At 43.6% G+C, this 18,579-nt stretch overlaps 1 protein-coding gene and 1 long non-coding RNA gene across 3 annotated transcripts in view; one reads left to right on the top strand and one right to left on the bottom strand.

Annotated features, from left to right (window-relative positions):
- Positions 1-18,579, top strand: part of LOC118238895 — a 49,084-nt gene that overhangs the window by 22,515 nt on the left and 7,990 nt on the right. The window lies entirely within an intron of this gene.
- Mmd (monocyte to macrophage differentiation associated) overlaps positions 9,297-18,579 on the bottom strand; it is a 28,825-nt gene continuing 19,542 nt past the window's right edge. Inside the window, exon 7 of one of the 2 annotated variants that reach the window (XM_027426274.2) lies at positions 9,297-11,216. In XM_027426274.2, the coding sequence (XP_027282075.1) occupies positions 11,016-11,216 (201 nt within the window). In that variant the 3' untranslated portion in view covers positions 9,297-11,015. The remainder of the gene's footprint in view (positions 11,217-18,579) is intronic. The other variant, XR_003487226.2, reaches the window with a different exon arrangement.

Genomic DNA, 18,579 nt, shown 5'->3' with positions numbered 1-18,579 from the left:
ACAATACAAACAAGACTTTGGCAGAAAAAGACAGAGAACGGACTAGTGGTGTGAGAGAAGGGTAGAGAATGGATCACTGGTGTGAGGCTGAAGGGATGGAATGGGCAGCAGGAAGACCTGTGGGAGCGATCAGAATATGCCAACTAAGAGTTCAGCAAGACCGTAGCCAAGGGAGTATCCGAGGAGAAGGTGAGACTCCAGGAAGGCATTTGAGCAGAGACTTGGGGACCGTGGAATGCAGAGCATACACACGATAGAGGGAGGAGTTCTGAGTAACTTCCAGGTCTCTGGCCTGGGTCATTATACGGATAGTTACAGTGTTGGTTTGCTTGGGGAATGTAGCAGGAAAATCTGGTTTAAGAGAAAAGATGATTACCTTGAGAATACTGCCTTTGAGGTAGGTGTGGTGGGACACCTGTGTAGAAATAGCTAGTAGATAAAAGGGCCGTGGGATTTGGAAATCAGGGGCTGGCCCAGGGCTTCAGACTCTTACTGTAGATGTCAATGAGATCACCAAGGGATAGTGGGTAGAGAGGGGAAGGAGGATCTTGGGAAACAAGATTCAAGGGCTCTTAGAACAGGAGGAAGCCGTAGGAAGATTCAGAAGGAGAGGTCAGAAATGCACATGGGAAACAAAGGTATTCTTGCCAGGAAAAGCAGGGCCGAGGAGTCCGTCATCATGCTCAGACCTTATGTAGGTTCTTAGAGGAGAAGTATAAAGAAGGCCCTAAATGGAGAGGTGGTGAGACTCAGGGGCTTAGTAAGGGCCAAGCAACTGATACGCTTAAGAAGAATCTACACAGGACCAGGGCTGCCTGCCTGCCACTAACATGCCATAAAAGGACCTAAATATGTGATCCTCCTACCTGCATTGTCTGTCCTAATTCTTAGCCAAGGACAATTTCACAGTTGTCAGAGCATCCCTGACTGAAAAAAAAAAAAGAAGAAGAAGAAGTGGAAATAGGACTTAGCACATATTGATTGTCAGATCCTATGCTAGACACTATATGTAAATAGCTACACGGCAGCCCTTGAAGCTGGATGCATAACCTTCTCTCCCTATTGATAGGAAGAAATCAAGCCTCAGCATGCTACCAGCCCCTCTTCTTTTCTCTCCAGCAGTCACCAGCCTACAACTGCCTAAGCAAGACTTCGAAGAGCCTCTTCACTCTCACTGGTACACCCAGGCCCTTAATGCTAAGCAAAAACAAGACTGGCTGGATATAGGATGTTATCCCTCAGAGAGACATCCACAGCAATGCAGTTACACCAGCCTGCAGCAGGGAGGCAGCATTAGATTCCCGGGGCTCTTAGAAATAATGCTGGCTCACACTCATCTTTCGGATCATGGGTTTCAGGGGCTGGGGAGATGCCTCAATCTGTGAAATACTTGCTACACAAGCATGATGATTTGAGTACAGATTCCCTAGCACCCTCATAAAAAGCCAGGAGCAGGTGGATACCACCATAATCTTCTCATTGGGAGGTACAGACAGGTACAGGCTATTAGGGGGTCACTGGCCAGCCAGCCTAGATGAATTGAAGAAGTCCAAGTTCAGTGAGAGGTTCTGCCAACCTCTGACCTCTGCCCAGGAATGCATATGAACAACAACACATACTTGTACATTCATGCACACATACACCATACACACAAATTAAAAGATGATCATTTTTAAACTATTATCTTCATAGTGTTCTCCTGTTCTGTGACATCAATGCCCTTAGTCAATCACATGCCTTTTAGCAGGAACTGAGCTGAGACTGAGGTCTTTGTCCAAGTATCCTCCGCCATTTGGGAGCCAAGTCTCAATTTAGTACTCTGATTAGAGACGCCGAGATAATTATGCTACCTGCTACGTGGAAGACTCTACAAGAAACGTCACCAATAACAATTATGCCATGCACATGCCACTGGGCCTTACGTAGCCTATCATTCAGAACCACCATTAAAGAGAAAATAATTTACGACATTTCTCAAGGATAGCAAGGCAATGTTTAGCCAGTGAGGCTATGAGGATGAACTCTAAAAACAAGGACCAGTGAAGACTTATAGCCCAGAAGGAGCAGTGGGTTCTGCAGATGGAAAATTACTAAGAAGAAACATCAACAGTAGGACAAGGAGTTCAACCCACTCTCCACAGCAGGGAGTTTTTATGACAATGACACAGGGGGTCAGGAACTGGTCAGGAAGAGCCTGACTCAAGCCTGGTTCAGGGCCTTTGTCACCCCTCTGTCATCGCCTCATCCACAGTACTCAGATCAGTGTCTCCAGCTGAGGCTTTTGCACTTCCTGTGGCCTCTGCCTGGAGGCATTTCCCAGCAAGCTTCAGGGCCTTTTGCCCCACCCCCACCCCACCCCCCTCCCTTCTCCAATAGGTCTTCCCTAATCTGTGCCTCTATCACCCCATCTCAACATTCCCTAGGATGCCTTCCTGACCCATTCTTACCCCTAGAAATCGCCACCACCTGCCACACTGTCTGTTTCCTCCTGGCTGCAGTGCCCGGAGAGACACGTGGTGCATGGGAAGGGCTCTCTTAGTTGAATGGATTCAATGCCTGGATGAAGCTTCCATAAACACCTTCAGATCTCAATTATGCATGTCAGTAGCAGAGCACAATAACTCCCAATGACAAATGACCCGTGACCCATTCATAATGTATTTCTCCATGCTTTTTTTTTTGTCACAATTTTAACACAGGCATTAACTCAGATGGACCATAAAATATTTTCCTTTCATAACAGTTTTAGAGAGATCCATGATCATAGGGGGTAGATAAAAGGCAAAGAGATTCAGAAATATTGAGACAAAGAAATTCACTTGGCTGGAAAAGAATTTACATGCTTACAAAATCACCATGGATGAAAACTGTGAAGAACAGGCCAGACTCTCAGTGGGAGCTCAATCAATATTAGCTGTTATTATTGTCACCCCTTCCAGACATCCCTGCAGTGTTCACTCTCCCAAATGCACCCCATGCTGCTCCCCTATCCTGCCTCTGTACACTCACACTGCTCCCCCATCTCCTTGCCAAGGCCTCAGTCACATTTCAAGTCTCAGCTAAGATGATGTTTCCTCTGGGCAATCTTCTGACTCCTTAGGCAAGTTAATGACAGCCCCCTCTGACAACAACACCCAATATAAACACGGCATTATAACTTTTCATTTGTTCTCCTGCCCTCCCCTGGATAAGCCATGGAGCAAAGATTCACCTTAATCAGCACGGTACTCCCAGCCACGACTACCAGCATGACACTTAGAAGGACTGGGTATGGATAATGGAGAGACTATAGGCATTCCAGAAAAAGGAAAACCTCTCTGCCTAGGCAGGCGTAGTCTTAGGCATCATCTCTTGCCTGGGAAATCAGCTCCCACTTCCAATGAGCCTGCCAAGCCAAAGTGCAGCTCAAGTAGAGGGTGACTCACTGGCTTGTGAAGGTTTCTCATTGGAAGGGGAGTTCATCACAGGTTCCCTTAATTATGTGCTGTTTGGGTGATCTCAACAGTAGGAAATATTTTCCAACTGGAAATTGTATTCAGTCTAGTAGATAAGCAAATGTAAGGCCCCTGCACTGAAAATCTAGGTAAGTCAGCCTTTGTTTCTCTTTGCCTATACACATTGTTGTATCTAATAGCCACTCATATGGTGTCAACAAAGAGACTGACAAAAGCTCATGAAGACCCACAATAAAGATTACAGAGTGAGGCAAGGAAGGCTGTAGCCTGCATCAGGCTGGAGCTTGGGTTTCTAGCATCCACATGTCTTGACCAGTCTTTGGCACATAGTTGAAACCCAATAAACATTTGTTGAATGAAAGTGAGATAAGTCACTGGGCAAAAAACAAGGTAAAGGCACTACAACAATATAGTTGGAAGGTACTCCTGGGGGTGGGGGGTGGGGTAAGAAAGAAAAACCACTAGTCTGTGAGTCCCCAAGAGGCAGGGCTAAGTAACAACAGATTTTACTGAAGGCTTGATATGTTACTAAGTGTACACCACCATCTGGGTACAAAATAACTCCTCCATGTTCCTCCATGAATACACAACTTCTTGCCTGGAGAAATGTTGAATATTTAAAGAACTGATTTTTTTTTTAAATCACACAAAACCTTTAGAAAGCATGGGCCATTAAAAAAAATAGGTTTCCATGTGCATATGCATGCATAGAACCCAAAAGAGGTTGTCAGATCCACTGGAAGTAGAGATAAAGGCAGTTGTGAGGCATCAGACATGGGTGCTGGGACCTGAACTTGGGGCCTCTGCAAGAGCAGCAAGTGCTCTTAACTGATGATCCATCTCTCCAGCCCCCATGGTTATATTTAAGAGTTAAAAAAATGCACAAACATTTTAAAGAGTTCCTTAAGGCTGCTTCTGCATGAAAAGTCTCCCCAGGTGGGCTCTAGCCATCATTTCAAAAGCCTGGCCATATGGCAAGGAAGCACTTGAATATTTTATCTAGCACCAACAACATCCCAGGATGCCATTTCGCTCCTCATGACTGAACTCAGAGAAGCAGATAGACCCCTTTAACAGATAGGAACTGAGGTTCAGTGTAACTTGCCTGAGGTAATCCAGCCAATTTGTTCCAGGTGCTCTGATGTTATGCTGACCTGATTATGCCATTCACCGATGGTATCAAGAAAATCCTAATGCAATTTTAAGAAAACCAAATATGCGTGATGGAAATAGGGCCTGACCTTTTCATTGGCTGGCATCAACCGGGCATATTAAGAACGACCTAGAACAACATGGAGTTCAGACATGGAGCAAAGCTCCAAAACTGAGTTCCCCAAATGCCCCCAGCCTACTCAGGCCACTCTGACTTAACGCCTTTTGACTGCACTGAAAGTCACAGTGATCATGAGCTATGCAGAACGAGAACGGGTTTTGCTGGGCCAAGCAGGCCCTGATGAGAATAGCTTCACTCCCCATGCAAAGCAGCTAGAGTGCACAGTGGCACCATTTCTTGGAAAATACCACCACTGAGACACTGCAGGCATGTAGGTGGGAACGGCACAGAATGTTAAGAACATATTGGTGCTGTCTATTTAAAACAGCAAGAGCAGCAGAGAGACTTGAGAGCATTAAACCTAGCCTAGCTAAACTAAAAATGCTGCCCAGGTCCTCTGGGGAAACTTTAGTTTGCTTCATCATGAGGGGGAAGTTGCTTCTTTGGAGTAGGGGGTCATTTCCTATTCCACTCTCTATTTAATTGGCATACCGCAGGAACAGTAACTCAGACACCAAACACACACACAAAAAAATGGAGAGATATAGAGTGAACTATCTCTAAAAATCTTCTTCTGCATAAGCCTATCAGCAAAACTTTGACCTAGAAGTTGAGCTGGCAAAAAATGAAAAATAGATTGTAGGCTTTTTGGCTTCCAGACCATCACTGCTGACCCTGGGCAAAAATTCATGCTCTGTGGTTACTTCCTTCTGTGTAAAATGGGGACAAGAAAAATATCTAACACTAATTTTTTAATTGGTTGAATGAGATAACTTAGGTAAATTAGAATAGCCTTTTCCCTGCCAGAATCACACAGAGGCTGGAGAGATGGCTCAGTGGCTAAGAACATTGGCTACTCTTTCAGAGGACCCAGGTTCAATTCCCAGCACCCACATAGTGGCTCACTGTTCAAACTCCTGTCCCAGGGGGTCCAACACCCTTTTGGATTCCCTGTGCACTGTATGCCTGTCACAGGCATACGTACTAACTACATAGCCATGCATCTAAACATATAATCAAATAAACACAGTTGCTTATTGCCTTTAAACTCAAATCATAAATGCAAACAAACTTCAGATTTTTTGCAGGACTGTTTGTAATAATAAAATATTGAAAACAAGCCCTAAAAAATAAAAAACCAGCTGCATGGGTAAGCAAAATTTTTACTTCTGGAAAATAGTAGAGCCACAGAAATTCTGGTTTTTGCTCAGCATGCATGAGATCTCACCTTCAAAGCCCAGTATCACACCAAAACAAACATTCTGCCTATTAAAATGATGTATTATAACATATATCTTAACACTTTGAAAATGTTTACATTACTGTGTGTGTGTGTGTGTGTGTGTGTGTGTGTGTGTGTGTGTGTTGCACACCTGCCACAGCGCACACAGGGAGGTCAGAGGAAACTTTTGGGAGTCAGTTCTCTACTTCCATCATGGAGCTGAGGTCGGCAGCTAATGCCCTGACCTGCTGAGCTAGATAGCTAGACCTATCTTACCAGCTGAGAGATAGATAATAGGTTTAAATGCATATGGTAAGTGTGAAAAATGCAGAGCCATATAAGCATTTTTAAAGGTTTGTTTTTATTAAAATTTTTAATTTGGTTGTCTGTATGCACATGAATACAGGTGTCTGCAAAGGCCAAAGGCATTGGGTTCCACATAAGCTGGAGTTACAGGCCTCTGCAAGAGCTATCTATGCTCTTAACTGAGTCATCTTTCCAGCCCTACAATTTTTATGTATGGAATAGATAGCTGCATGAAACCAAAACCAAGTCCTCTAAATACGGGAGGAGAAGACTGACAAGATGTATATGGAGGTGTATTCCAATGAGTCAACTCAGAGATTTAAATGTTTTCTATCTTTATTTTTCCAAGAATTATACACTTGCATGACTTGGGGATAAAATATATGGTTTAATATCAATAAGTGTTTTTAAAGTTATTGCTGTTTAGCACAATCTGCATTAAGGCTCCAGGGCTGCAGAACCAAGCGCTGATTCTGTCCATTTTATTATTAAGTCAGAAAAGGAGGAGAGACCACAGGGAAATAAGGTAGGCAAGGACCATTTTCTCAGCTTGTAAACTGTTGACAGGTTTTATGAGCGCCTCAATAAGCAAGTGTAACTTTTCTTTATCTAGGGCAGTGTCTAACATTTACACCCCCGTTTCTCAACTTCCTTGTATCTTATTCAAGCTCTCTGGAGCAGAAAAGTCCAGTTCCAACTGGTCTAGAAAAGCCAAGCTCTGAGATCTAAAATAATAAATACCCCCAACCATCTTGTTTCTCTTTCACCCAACAAACTTTCACCTTGAGCCCAGTGTCATACTAGAAGCTGAGAAGAGAGGTAGGTGGGATCCACTTTTCTTTTGAAAGACTTCCTTCTCAGGACGACAGACCAGGAGATAGCAACACCCTTAATATGTGATAGACTATGAAAGGAATGTCAAAGCTGGTGAGTTAAACAGGAGGATCTTCTAGCCATGCCAGGCACCTTGAGTCCATGGCAAGGTGAAGTTTAGCATCCTTTGGCGGTTGGGAATGGGCATATTGCTGAGTAAGAGGGGCTCGGGTAAGCACAACTCATGCCTAGCTGCAGCAGACACAAAAGCAGAAAGAGGACACAGACATTGGGGTGGGAGTTATGAAAATCACCAGCAGGGTTGTGTCATGGGCTTCACTGGGAGAGGCAAGATCAAAAGGAGTCTGAAAGAGAAGGGTGCAGGCAGAAGCACTGGATAGGAATCTACGGTCTAGCAGCGGACTTTCAGAAGCACAGTAGACATGCACAGGTCCTATTTCAGGAAGGTGATGTTGGTAGCAGTGTGGAGGCTGCTTGCTCCAGGAAGGCTCAGCAGGGACAGAGAAACAAACAAGAGAGTGGCTGCAGTAGTCTGAGGGCTAACTAGAGTTTTCTAGAACCTTACTTGGGGGCAGGGATGCTATCTTGGAGGGGCGAGGAAGGAAGAAATTGCTGCTGTGAAGACTGGTTGTGGGGAATGGTGGGTGGTGAATTAGAGAGATCTAGTCTTTCAGGGCAGCTTTAGACAGGAGACGTTAAGGAGGCAGCACCAGGCAGATGGGCATGGGTGATAACACCCTGAGGCTAGAGGACAGAGTTCCTGGAAATGACTTCTCAGTGCCATGGAGGGGTCATCAGGTGCTTACTGAGGCTCTCAACTGAATGGAAATTATTTTCTTTCCTGTGTCCGTGCTTGGTGAGTGTTCGGGTCAAGTTCTTTGACTTTGTTGACTGGAGCAAGGTAGTGGTACATGGCAAAAGCAAGGCTTTGGAGCTGGGCTGACCCCCCACCCCCCAGCCTTTCCTCCACTGAGGATGAAGCAGTCAGAACCGAGTCATCACCCTCTCTTACTGCCTGAAATACAGAGAGAGGCTAGGGGTATAGCTCAGTGCTAAAACACTTGTCCAGCATGTAGGTATTCAGTTCAATCCCCAGCACCAGAAACAAAAGTCAAGAATTATATATAACCCTTGAGATGTGCTTAGGGGTTATAGTATTGTCTAACCTAGTCACTGGTCCCATGAAAGCTTTTAACCTGACTCACACAATGCATTACAGAAGCTCAACAAAAGCTGCCTGAGGCAAAGACATATCTACAAATGTGTAACCTTCGGGCCTCGAGGTGGGAGGAAGAACATGACACAGGAGATGGTCCATATAATGAAGAGGGAAGAGTGACGGCGGCCTTAAAGGAAAGGAAAGGCTCCCCTATAGACCTGGAGAGGAGCTTCATTTAAGACTGAAAACGAGGACAGGGAGAGACAGAGAGCGAGCACTCAAGAGTACACTGCCGTAAGAGAGTTGATGGGAGAAGGCCAGAAGGGCCTCTTCAGACAGCAATTTTCAGAACTCCTCCTTGAACAAATCCCCAGTGAAGTCTCTAGACCAACGCCCATCAAAGAAGAAATTGGACTTTTTACAACCTATTAGGGGACGTTTCCCATCAAGTGATTTAGTTCAATAGCATATGTGACAGAACTTGGAAGAGCCAGGTGCTGGTTAGGATCATAAATCAGGGGCTACAGCTAGACCACAGCACAGACAGCTCCTTAACTATCTGAGAGAGCTACAGGAAGGTATGGAGTGATCTCTTTAAGCTGTGAGGCTTGACCTTTTACAAATGACCACTTTTACAAATGACCACTGTCATCTTGGACACACACACACACACACACACACACACACACACACAGACACACACACACAGACACACACATTACTATTATACAATATGATATGATCTCTCACTATGTAGCTTGGACTGGCCTCAAACCCCCCTGGCTCAGTTTCCTAAATGCTGAGGTTTCATGTGAACACGAGCACACCAGGCAAGCAGGCAAACTGATAATGTGCTGATTGGTGCTTGAGTTAGCTCTGGCAAGTCAGTGTTTAGCAGGCAGATTAGAAAGTTAAAAATGAACGGGCCACTTTGTTTTCCCCTACATTCTGAGTTTTGGAAGATGACTACACAAATTACAAATGTGTGATACACTCAAGCTCTCAAATACCAGCATTACTTTCAGCCATATGCTCGAGACAATGGAGTCAACCCAAGTAACAACTTTATTCTAATCTACAGCACAAGTTTTTACATACATTTAAGTGGTTTTGACAGTGTTGCTTATGGGCAGAGTTTAAATGAATCCACAAAAGTTAATATATTTAAAGTAAAATATTTTACACAGTAAAACAACAGGCAGCTAAATGTTCAGTATCATGTTCAGTATCATGCATATAGAATGGCCCGGCTGGTGTTATCCTTGGGTACCCTTGCCTACTGAAGAAATCACCAGCAAGTATCCTCAACAATTTACCAAAACCAGAGCCTGAACAGACACACAAAATAAACTTTCTTTTAAAATTACAATGGTACAGAATTTCAATTAATAAAGTGTATCTTCAATCTGACAGCTCCATTGAGCAAGCCTATTTCTAGACAAACAGGTTATATTAACATCTGATCTAAAGGCAAGGTGATTTCATGTCTTTTAAACACCAAGAAAGATACACAACAAAGCAAGTAATACATCAATCTTAATATAAGACATTGAGAGAAAACTAGAAATAATATATAAATACTATTCCACTGAGTCAGCATAAAACCATGGACTACTGATAACAAGTTTCTACCTGTCAATCAAAGTTTTATATATGGTATGAAAAAAAATAGTATATTGAGAAATGCAGAGGAAAAGGCAGAAATGTGAATTCATATATCTAGTCCCACAATTTAAAATGAATATCAAACTGATACAATAAAGTTCAGTGACTTAACCACGATGACTGAACTGTTGGCCACCAAAGTGACAGTACAACAATTCACCATAATTCAGAATGCTCATGAGAAGTGTCTGGCAGATGGCCAGCCCAACAATACTATTATAATACACACAGGATCCTCCTCGATGTGGAAAGAGACCCTGGAGAAAACATGGCAAAGGCAGAGAGGAAAGTGACGTTGTCTGAAAAAGTTGATGATATCAAAATACTTTCTCATCCCTGGTGGACCACACCAGGTCAAGTATTACAACCCCACAGCAGCACTGAATTCAGGGTCAGATATTGGCAGAAAGGTTTGGAAAACTACAGGTTTGTTTTTGTTTTGTTTTGTTTTTTTAATTGGCAAATTCTCCACACTTAATAAAACCATCAGAAGAGGTATATGTGTTTGTGGAATGTTGACCGCTTGCTGCAAAACTTCACATGACTGAGGAACCGTGTGGGTGCAGGTCAATGGAGTAGTTTTTTAAAAATTTACAAAACAACTAAAGTCTCTTTTTAAAAAAATAGCCATGTTATGTCAAGATGAAACATGGTAAAAAGTAGTGTTCCGTTTCCGTTTCCATGATTCTTAACACAGTGAACGGGAAAAGCGATAGAAACAACTTTTGTTTTTCTTAAAAAGGAAGTTGTGTTACCGCACTGACTTTGACAGCCTGGCCTAGTAATTTAGAAAAATCATCTAGTAAAATCTGTAAAACGAAAATACAAAATTCTGGTTTGTAAACATCAGTTGGCCAAGTCTACCCAGAGTCCTTCATGATAGTGGAATGGAATGAAGAATTAATTCACTACCTTATTTGTTGGCTGTGAGGAGAAAAACTCCAAGGCACAGCTTTTATACTTTCACAGTAATTAGATTCAAAAAAATTAAAGGAAGTCAGTGCAAGTTGCTCATTCTTCTTCCCTGTGCAACACTCAGCTCTTACCCCTACTCAAGTGTCAACTGGGATAATACTGATTTGAAGACCTAGCACGGATTGGTCATAGATGCCGAATAAAGTCCGTGGGACTTCGGTAAAGGTACTTCCAAATGGCATAGTAGTGCACTGCAGCTGCTGTGGCCACAAACAGGTGCCAAATGGCATGGGCAAATGGAATGATGCCATCGCTCTTGAAGAACACAACTCCCAAGCAGTAAATCAAACCCCCGCAGGCAAGTTCTTGAAGTCCGTCTGTGTTATTCTGTCAACAGAGGGAAAGGGAAATGTTTGATGTTACTTCCGTGCGACAAGCTAAGAGTCACCTTCCTTCCCCCAAATGCTCCTCGTTTTCTACATAATAGGAAGTCTGGTATGAACAACACCCTAATCTGGAAACATCCAGCAACCCTAAAATGCCTTGCCTCGCCTGACCTGGAATACCCTTTGGAGCTGCGCGCAGGATTTGACCATTGGACCACATTATAGGCTCCACAGGACAACGTGGTGATTCTGCTCATTTAACTGTATCTAAGCAGATTGTAATCACAGCTGGCCATAAAATGCCTCCAAAGGCTGCTGGGTAATACACACTTCCCAGACTGCCCTTTGAAAGCTTCCTTCCACATGCGGCAGGCCCAAGAAACTTGTTTATAGTTTATATCTCAGCCAGGCTTGTCAAATGCCTTTGACCTTGAAGGGACCAGCTCCCCATTTCGGCAGCCATAACAGCCGGACAGGTGCTTTTCTGGCCTTGCCTTGGTCACTAGAGGTTAGGTGCCTGCCTCGTGGCAGGAAGCCAATCAGAAGTTATCTGGTAGTGGTATGCTTTGCAGCTCTGGGTGTGCTTTGCGGACAAGCGCACAGCAATGACGCACAGAGCATGGTGGCCACCCTGGGAGGGCCTATGGGCCATGGCAACCAATTGGCCAATCAGCAAAGGGCAAGCCCTCCAGGCCTGGAGGCACACCAATCCTGGGCCTGTGCGTGCCCCTGGACACTCCCCTTACGCTGCCCTACAAGATCTCTCGGCAGCCGGTTCTAGCTGTCTTTGCTGGCCATCCACCATGGCGGGTGGGTGAAAGACCCAAGCTAACATGGGGTTAGCTCGTTAAAAAAACAATAAAGCCTCATGCAGTTTGCAGCAAGCTTTCGAATCTGCCTGGTGATTGGGGTGACTTCGGTCCTGGACTGGGACCCCGGAGACCTGAATTTTTCCGGGGGGGGGGTCTAACAACCTCTCTAGTACCATCTACATGGATTGCCTTTTTAGATCTTTGCAGCATATATGAATACAGGGCCGTCTGTACTGCTGACATGGGACATGTCATACAGCCTAAATGATTTCCTAATTTGCCCTGTGCTTCTAAGTGGTAAAGTTAAGTCCTGTGTATTTGAGGTCAAAAGCAAAAATTTTAAAGGCTGTCTTGAGAGATTCAAAGACCAAGGCTCATCTACAAGTGTAAACTGTAAACTGACTTGAATGAATGAGGAGATATAGGAGGTGGTGCTACAGGAGGCCCTGCAGGGGGAGCAGAAAGCCAAGCCAGGCTTTGGAAGAGAACAAGAATATAGATGCCCTAAAACAGTTGGGTGCTAATGGCAGCAGCCTTGGGGCAAGTCCATAAGGCCCCAAGGTCCTAGTGGCCAAATCAGGCAAAAGCAAGAGGAAATTCCAGTTTAGCCACCTGCTAGCAAGGAGCACAGGGGCCTAGGCAGAAGCAATGACAACAGCCTAGAGGGAGCTAAGTGCCAGGTGGTAGGACATAAGGCCGGGTGTGACAATTAGCCTTATTTTCAACATTCACATGAACCTCTGGGTTTTGTAGGATTAAAAGATTAGGGAGGGCTCCAAATGACTGATACCAGATTTTCTTTACTCTTGAGTAAGAAGAGAGCTCAACCAGACTTTAAAAACAAAAATAACAAAACAACAATGTCAAAAAAAAAAAACCCAAGCTAATTTATTACACACATGTATAATGTCATATAGGTTATAGGGCTACCAAGGCCCATCATACAACATCCTTGTATGTACATTGGGAGCACTGTTCTAGAAAGATAAAAGCTGCCACAGATTCCTAGGGGACAGGAACCCCAAGTAGAAGTGCCACTCATGTAATAATACCACCTCCTTATTTGGCGGGAAGGAGACTAACTTAAGAAAGTAGCATGACAAAGTCACGTGGCTGGCCACCACCCCACACTGTTCTCACAGATACCATGATCTGGTTTTGACTTGGTTTTGACACACTCCAATTCTCTTTGTCCAGATAAGCTAGAGGCCAAACCAAGTATACCAATAAGTTTTAAAACACATTCTGTTAAGAGACAGTTCCTTGAAACACATTTACTTCATCAGACACTCAAAGACTAGAATAGACTTAATTCTGGAGCAAGCCAAGTGTTGTCTTTGTGACTTGATGTTGCTGGTACCACCTGTTTTTATTCACTCTGAGCTTCATGACCCTAAATCTGTACTAGCAACAGTCAACAGCATTAACTGACAAGAAAGGGAGAGGTTAAATTCCATTCTCAAGGCCAAGGAATTTCCTAGAATTGGGATGTGGACTAAAATGGTCTGACTTGAGCTTTGATTTGGGACTGGGGAAATGAGTGTTTTCAAAACAGGGGTTTGTGTGACTAATTTTGTGAATGAGCACGAAGTACATAATGAATTTGATTACTTTGATTACATCCATATAACCCTAACGCCACTGTGCCACTATAAAGTTCTTTGGTGCGCCCCTTGGTAACCAATCCTGGACCCCTCCAGCCACCAAGGCAAGCACTGTTCTTTCTGTTTGTTTTGTTTTGTTTTTTTAATGGTTTTTCAAGACAGGGATTCTCTGTGTTAACAGTACTGGCTGTCCTGGAACTCACTCTGTAGACCAGGCTGGCCTTGAACTTATTGCCATCCGACTGCCTCTTCCTCCCAAGTGCTGGGATTAAAAGTGTGCACCACCACTGCCCAGTGCAAGTACTGTTCTTAATGCTTACCACCACACATGAGTCCCGCCTGCTCTAGAACTTCACATAAATAGAATTACACTGCTTGTTTTCTGGGTATCACATGAGTGTAGTTTTCTTCCTTCCTTCCTTCCTTCCTTCCTTCCTTCCTTCCTTCCTTCCTTCCTTCCTTCCTTTATTTTGCTTAGTAGTTCCTTTATTGAACATAACTTACTAATTCTTGCCATTTGGAGGACTGCTAAGAATGAGACTAATCTTAACTTCATGAGTCTTTCCATTTCTGTTAAGTAAACCACCGAGTAACAGGATAAATGCATGCTTAATTTGATTAGAAACCAAAAAAATCAGGAAACTGAAACTGCTGGAGGTGGGCCCTATCATTTTATACATTGCACAGTGGCGGGGCACAATATTTCACAGCCTGGCTATTAGCATGGATCTCATCTTTCTAATTATCACTGTTCTTTGGGGTATGCTGTGGTAGTCACAGGGGTTTTAACTTCCATTTTCTTGACCACTAATTATACGCATGTGTTTTTGAAGGGCTATGGGTTCTTTGATATACCTATTTCTTTCTGTTAAAATCTTGTACCCTTTTTAAGGGACTTTAGATTGATTTGGAAGTTCACAGACTGAGCCTGTATTTAGCGTTGGCTGCTGTCAGGACACATGTCCTTTATCACAGACACAGCAAGTACTTCCGGCCGGACTGTCGCTGCCTGTCCATTTTCTTCACTGAGTTCTCAGAGAAGCAAAGACTTTAATTTTGAAAAACTCCCCAGCATACTTTTCTTCTGTTATGGTCTTTATTTCTGTGGCTCACAAAATCTGTGCCTGTCCTAAAACTGATGACAAGATATCCCAGGTTACAATCACAAAAAGACAAACATGATATGTATTCACTCATATGTGGATTTTAGACATAGAGTAAGGGATTACCATCCTTCAATCCACACTGCCAGAGATACTAGTAAACAAGGAAGACCCTAAAAGAGACAAACTTTGTCCCCTGGAGAAGGGGAAAGGGTCACCATCCCCTGAGCAAATTGAGAACATGGGAAGAGGGGGGAGGAAGCTACGAGAGTGAGAAGGGAAGAAAAGGAAGGATGCAGAGGTCATGAGGAAGCAGAAATTTTGAGTCAGGTGTAGATTAGAAGAAAGGACATATGACAGGTAGGATTTTAGTTGGGGGGGTGGTAGAGGAGGAAGGGAGGGAGAAGGGAACTGGGATGTCATGTAGTTCAATCTTGTTTGTAATTCAAATATATAAAAAATTAAAAAAAAAGATATCCCAGGTCCTGAAGTTTCTGTTTTCAAGAAACAATGCTTTCTACTCGATAGCTAAACCTATACTTCAAATTCAGTTTGTGCGTGACATGAAATTGACACTCAAAATGTTCTAAAACTTTTCCTACAAACATTTGCCGCCTTCTACTGAGTTGTGTTCATATGTAAATGCCACTACTTTCTACATCAACAGAAAAGGTCTATACTCATTTCTTCCTGGACATACCCACGGTACAGTCCCAGCAGCCAGCGGTCTTGTGTGCTGACCACGGACAGCTGAAGACTCCAGATGTGGCACAGCCCTCTGTGGCCTCCAATCATCTTCAACTGTCCTAGGTCCTCACAGAACTTGTCTAGACTATTGGTCAGAACCTCGATGTACTTTCCATCCTTCTGTCACTTCAGGAACCTTCCTGGGATCTTGTACTGACCTGGATGTGTTCCACCCCATCCTCACTGAGTTCTCCAGCCCTCTTGGTGAGGTCAGTGTCTGCTTTCTTCACCACCACACAGACATATTTCCTCGTCACACCCTTAAGGGCAGTGGTGGCTATTTTCTGCATCCCATTGACATTAAGTGTTGAGTACTCACAAAATGTGCCAAAATTTCTCAGGGATCACTAGCGCCATGGCGGTGGCACAAGCTGGTGTGAGGCCTCCAGAGGAAGGATGCCATTACTTCTTGCAACCTACTGCATAGCTAAACTCATTCTTTGTGTCTAGGGCTTTTCTGTAAATACCTGCTACTATACAATGATGGTCACCTACAAATAAAGCCCATTTCCTGTCCTTTTCCACGGGCATGCTTCTGTGCCTCATCACTTACTGCATAGCCAGGACATTGGTTACATGTTGACTAGAAGTAGTGAGGGGTTATTGCCTTCTTACCCACCACTGTCTTTCAGCAAAAAAAAATGTATCTGCTGGTGGCGTATTCATTAGTGTCCTTTGCCAGATATGTGACATTTCTACATTTTCGAAGACTTTTAGAATTATGGCTGAATACTTGCCAAAGATTTTCCCTCCATCTCCTGAGCTAACCCATCTTTCTCCTTGATTCTCTCAATGTGGCAAATTTCAACAACTGATTTCTAAGTGGTGTACCAACCTTGCATTCCTACAGGAAATCTAACCTAATTATGATTCTTTCTACATTCTCATGAAACTAGATTTGCTGATAGTTCTGCTGGAGGCTTTTCTGTGTCATGAATACTGGTTAGGAATGTTCCCAAAATATGCATTTGATGTTCACGGTAATATTGGCCTTAGAAAATGAACTAGAAGTGTTCCCTCCACTTCAGTTTTGTTTGTTTGTTTGTTTGTTTGTTTGATGGCCTCGGGTACCTCTGGCTGGCCCTGAACTCTTGACCTTTCTTCCATTACCTCCCAGGTACAGAAAATACAAAAATGTCCCACCTTACTGAGCTCTACTCCACTTGTGAAAGTTTTTGTAGAAGTATTATTATTCTGACTCTAAGTATAAAATTTGCTAGAATGTATGAATAAAGCCACTAGGCTTTGGAAGTTTATTTATTTATTATTTGCAGGATGCTTCTGGCTATGCATTTGGTTTCCTTACATTATAAGGATGTCAGATCTTTGGTTCTTCTTCAGTCTGTTGTTGGGGAAACTATTCAAGAAATGTGCCCACTTCATCTAAATTGCAGTGTTTATCAACACCAAGTAGCTCACAATACTCCCTCATCACCCTTTCACAGCTGTAGGCTCCATGGTGATATTCTGTAGTTCATACATCATGATGCTATTTTCTGCTTACTCTGCTTCCCGTTCAGTCTACCTGAGTTTTGCTGATTGTAACCTAAACAGCTTTTGGTTTCAATGATTTTTCTCCAGTTTCTCTCTCTCTCTCTCTCTCTCTCTCTCTCTCTCTCTCTCTCTCTCTCTCTCTCTCTCTCTCTCTCCCATTGAACCCAGGTCCTCCTACATGACAAGTAAGCTCTATACCAAGTCATGTCCATAGCCCTCCAATTATTTCTTCACTGTTAGCTACTATAGGCTTGACTCTCTTCTTTCCTGTCTAAAGGTAGATGCTTACACCACTAATTTACAACTTTCTGCTTTTTAATAATATTACATGAAGTTTTTTTTTTTTCTTAAATAGCCCTGTGGAGAGCTGAGGAAGCCCTGAGTGAATGTGTGTTACTAACATGGGCACAGATATGTAATGGACACCAATGCCCCAGACTCACGACAATTGGCAGAACCTTTCTCTGGGTGAAGCTCAGAGGGACGGAGAAGCATCACTTTGGTCCAAACACTAGGATTTACCAAGGACTGACCTACAGGATGTTCAAGAACTAGCAACTGTGGCCTCTTCCTTACAAATGGCTGCAATCTGAGACTGCTCCCCTACGGAGCCCTCCTACCAAGGCTAGCTAAGTCCTCCTCATGCACTGCATCATAAACTCTCTGAGGTTTTAGGCTACTGAATTGGAGAGTGAACACAGCCCACCTCAGCCCAGCTTTTCTGTATGTGTGTCTCGTCTTCATTTTCTCATCACCCTAGCCAGGCTTCCAGGACTACGTTCGCAGGATCAGTTGCAGAATCAGTAAGACACATGTGTATGTCTGCATGCAGCATAGAGACACACACAGGTGCATCTGTGCACTGATAAGACTTTAAAGCACTGGCTTGTGTAATTATGGAGAAGCAAGGCTGAATTCTTCAGGGGGCAGGCAGACCGCGGTCCAGGTCATGCTACTGCTGCTGCAGTTGGCATCCAAAAGGCAGCATAGAATCCATCCTAGCAAGGCCTCAGTCTTTTTCTCCTAAGTCCCTCAGGCAACTGTTTGAGGCCTACCACATAACAGGGAAATGCACTCTGTGTCTACTGAATCAGATCCTAATATTACTGATGAAGTACCTTCCCAACAATTAGGCTGGTAACTGACAAACATCTGGGGTACCTGGGCCTGGTCAAGTGGAGTCACACAATTAACCTGCACACTCACGGAGGCATCTAAAGCACCACATTCTTTCCCATCATGCTTGGGCTACAACCCACAAACTGTCAGATTGTATTTTCATTACTAGTCAATTCAAAGACCCAGGAGTTTATATAGAAGTGTGTTGTTTAATCTTTAAATATTTGGGAGTCCTCTATATTTTCTTTCTTTCTTTTTTTTGTGGGACAGTTTCAATTCTTTAGCATCAAAGATTATTTTACAGTCTAGCATGCCAGCATGCTGTCTATTGTGATCAAAAGAATTTGTATACTGACCTATTAGAATGTGGAGCTTTCTTGGAGGAAGCAGGTTGCTGGAGGTGGGGTGGGGTGGGAGAGTATGCCTCTGAAGGGTTTAGATTGTCCCTGGCTCCTTCTTAACCATCTCTCTGTCTGCCATGAGGT

This window comes from Cricetulus griseus, chromosome 7 (genome assembly GCF_003668045.3).
Source record: "Cricetulus griseus strain 17A/GY chromosome 7, alternate assembly CriGri-PICRH-1.0, whole genome shotgun sequence".
NCBI classification, from domain to species: domain Eukaryota; kingdom Metazoa; phylum Chordata; class Mammalia; order Rodentia; family Cricetidae; genus Cricetulus; species Cricetulus griseus.
This window is presented reverse-complemented; position numbering and strand designations above follow the sequence as displayed.